Consider the following 2,797-nt stretch of genomic DNA (forward strand, 5'->3'; position numbering starts at 1 on the left):
AGTTGAGTCTATTCTGTTCAACTATAAGCTATAGTTGAATAGCCAGCCTTAAAAAAAAGTAACACATCATTAAAAAAAAAGGTCAGCCTTATACAAGGTCTTGTTATTACAAAAAAATTTTTATTAACAGTAAAATCATATGAATAAATAAAACAAAAACAGTCCAAACAAGATATATCTTTATAAATAATTCAAGACCATGAAATAAAGGCATATATTATTCCATTACACTGATTAAAATTAAAACAATAAAATAAACTGACAAATTTAAGAGATAATTACACAATCTAATTCAGCAAATATTATTGAAAATTTATACACGTGCGCACACACGCACGCACGCACGCACACGCACACACACACACACACACACACACTTACATACACATTGGCACTACAGCAGGCAATAGAGAGCTAAAAAGCTAAGAGACAGATCCTTCCTCAACAATTTATAATCTAGATAGGGAGACAGGCATAAACATGCTTCAGTAACCATACACACAAACAAAGTAAGATGAAAAGAGAAATAATCTACGTAGAAATTTGTTAAAGACCAAAGAAAAACCAACCTAATAATAATTTAGACCTGTGATTTAAATAACATATTTATCATCTCTCATTTGAAAAACTGAAAGTAACACACCAGCACTTACCTTACCACTATGAGTATTGCTATCAGGATTGAGCAAATAGGATCTGCAATCATCAGATCAAAATTTTGCATCATGATGGCAGAGGCGATCACACCGACACTTCCGAGTGTATCTGCTAGAATGTGTAAAAATACACCTAGAAATAGAGCACAATCAGAATCAAAATAGCATCTTCTGATTAACTGAAAATGGAAACAGTTCTTAAAACTATTCTTGACTTTAATAAAAACTAAATACCAATTTGAAAATCAATAAGAATGTAGAGTCATTGTTTAGTAATGAAGTATAGGACATTTGGGATTTGAAATATTCTCTTTTTCAAATCAGCAAGGGTTAAAATGATCTGATGCAGAATTTATACTTGCTCTTAATATTTGGTATAATATAAATAAGGAAGTAGAGTAATAAATTGATTTTAAAATTGTGCACATTCATCTCTGGTTAAGAGTCCAGGAGTTAATAATCCATTATAAGAAAGCTGCATTAGGCCAAAAGAAAACACTGTTTATAACTACAAATATATGTAGCATGTACACACAGAGCCCTCTGCTGGTAATTAAAATTACCATTTGAGATGAATTTCTTATGGACCATAACTCTATTCATACTGGTGTGCATATTAATTATCCTAAAAATTGGGTTATCTAAAGTTACACACTAAGCTCAAACTTGATAGAAGAGAGAGTAGGAGTTTGAATATTTTAAAGTAGATGTAAATATATTTTGTTTTCAATAATTAAATATTAAATTGGTAGGATACTGGTGCTCTAACTGCCCAAGAACCTAGACATAATATTAACATTTAAGAATTGACACTTGATTGAAAACCATTTTAAAAATGTCAAGAAAAAAATTAAGTGTACATTATTTTTTAAAAAGATTTAACTAGACAAATTATTCAACATTTGGAACTTTAATAGGTAAAATTTACTGTATAGCAAAACACCGTCTCTTAAACTTCAACTATGTTGCTTAAAATAGAGCATTCTTCAATAGCATTACCTACTCTGAAAACAAATATTTAATGTGTAAAGGACATGTATCTACTTTAGAAATATTTATTTTTCTTTTTTATTATTCACTGAAAAATTAAAGGTACATCATTTATTATTTTTTAGGTGTAAAACATAAATTTACTTAAACCCAAAAACACTTTCTAATAATTTAAATATGGACTATAATTAGTCCGATCAAATCTTAATGTACTCTAGGAAAATATGCTTCCATTCACCTGCTACTGTGGAATTTTATATCAAATATTATGTTAAATGTAATTCATCCCTCAGTACCTAATATACTTTTTCATGTGTATAAATAATTGGCCTTTATAATGATTCTTCAAAAAGCTAATGGCTTTTTTTTCTGTAGTAAAAATATTATGTTTATCAGTATTTGAAGCCTATGAATATAACTGAGGCCTCACTTTGCATTATGTTTTTTTAAAAAATAATAAATTAAGCAGAAGATACAGAGATTTCCCATACACCCGCTGCCCCCACACATGCAGAGCCTCCTCCACTGTTAACATGCCCCAGGGTACACTTGCTACAAATGATGAAACAACACTGATACGTCATTATTATCCAAAGTCCACAGTTTACATTAGGGTTAGCTCTTGGTGCTGTAGATTCTTTGGGTTTGGAGGTATTACATTTTTAGCATTAAATTTTTCTTCAACATAAATACAGATTGGATATTATTCTTGGAAAAATTATTTAATAACCCTGCAAAGGCAAAGATACTATGGCATTACTATAATCATTGGATGGGTATTATTTATATTTAAGCAGCATAGTTTCTGAATATTTGAATCTTCTTATGAGAAAACAGTCCAGTTACAATTAAATTAAAAGAATATCTGCTAGTATACCTAATAGTACATACAAAAAATAAACACTAGGAAGGCTATTGTTTTAAACACAAATACTATGTTTCATATTTTTCTTAAAGGAAAATTTCAGGTAGCTTAAAACCAAGAAACCAGTTTCATAAAGCTGAGAAATATACAAATTCCTTGTCATACCTTGTAAAATCTGTCTGCTGGGTCCTGTCGTTTCTTTTAAGGATGGACCATCTGTAGAGAGTTAAGTTAAATTATTTTAAAACATGTCTTCAATTCCTGATTCAATTTTTTGTAATTCAGA

The 2,797-nt window shown here is 29.6% G+C and overlaps 1 protein-coding gene across 1 annotated transcript in view; it reads right to left on the minus strand.

The window, feature by feature from the left end:
• The window catches only part of SLC30A7 (solute carrier family 30 member 7), a 56,559-nt gene that overhangs the window by 29,499 nt on the left and 24,263 nt on the right, over positions 1–2,797 (minus strand). The window contains exons 7-8 of the mRNA XM_019623819.1: positions 2,677–2,727; positions 654–789 (exon numbers count right to left, since the gene is read on the minus strand). Coding sequence (XP_019479364.1) covers positions 654–789; positions 2,677–2,727 — 187 coding nt within the window. The remainder of the gene's footprint in view (positions 1–653; positions 790–2,676; positions 2,728–2,797) is intronic.

The sequence above is a fragment of the Hipposideros armiger genome, unplaced genomic scaffold, assembly GCF_001890085.2.
Source record: "Hipposideros armiger isolate ML-2016 unplaced genomic scaffold, ASM189008v1 scaffold_563, whole genome shotgun sequence".
Taxonomy (NCBI): Eukaryota; Metazoa; Chordata; class Mammalia; order Chiroptera; family Hipposideridae; genus Hipposideros; species Hipposideros armiger.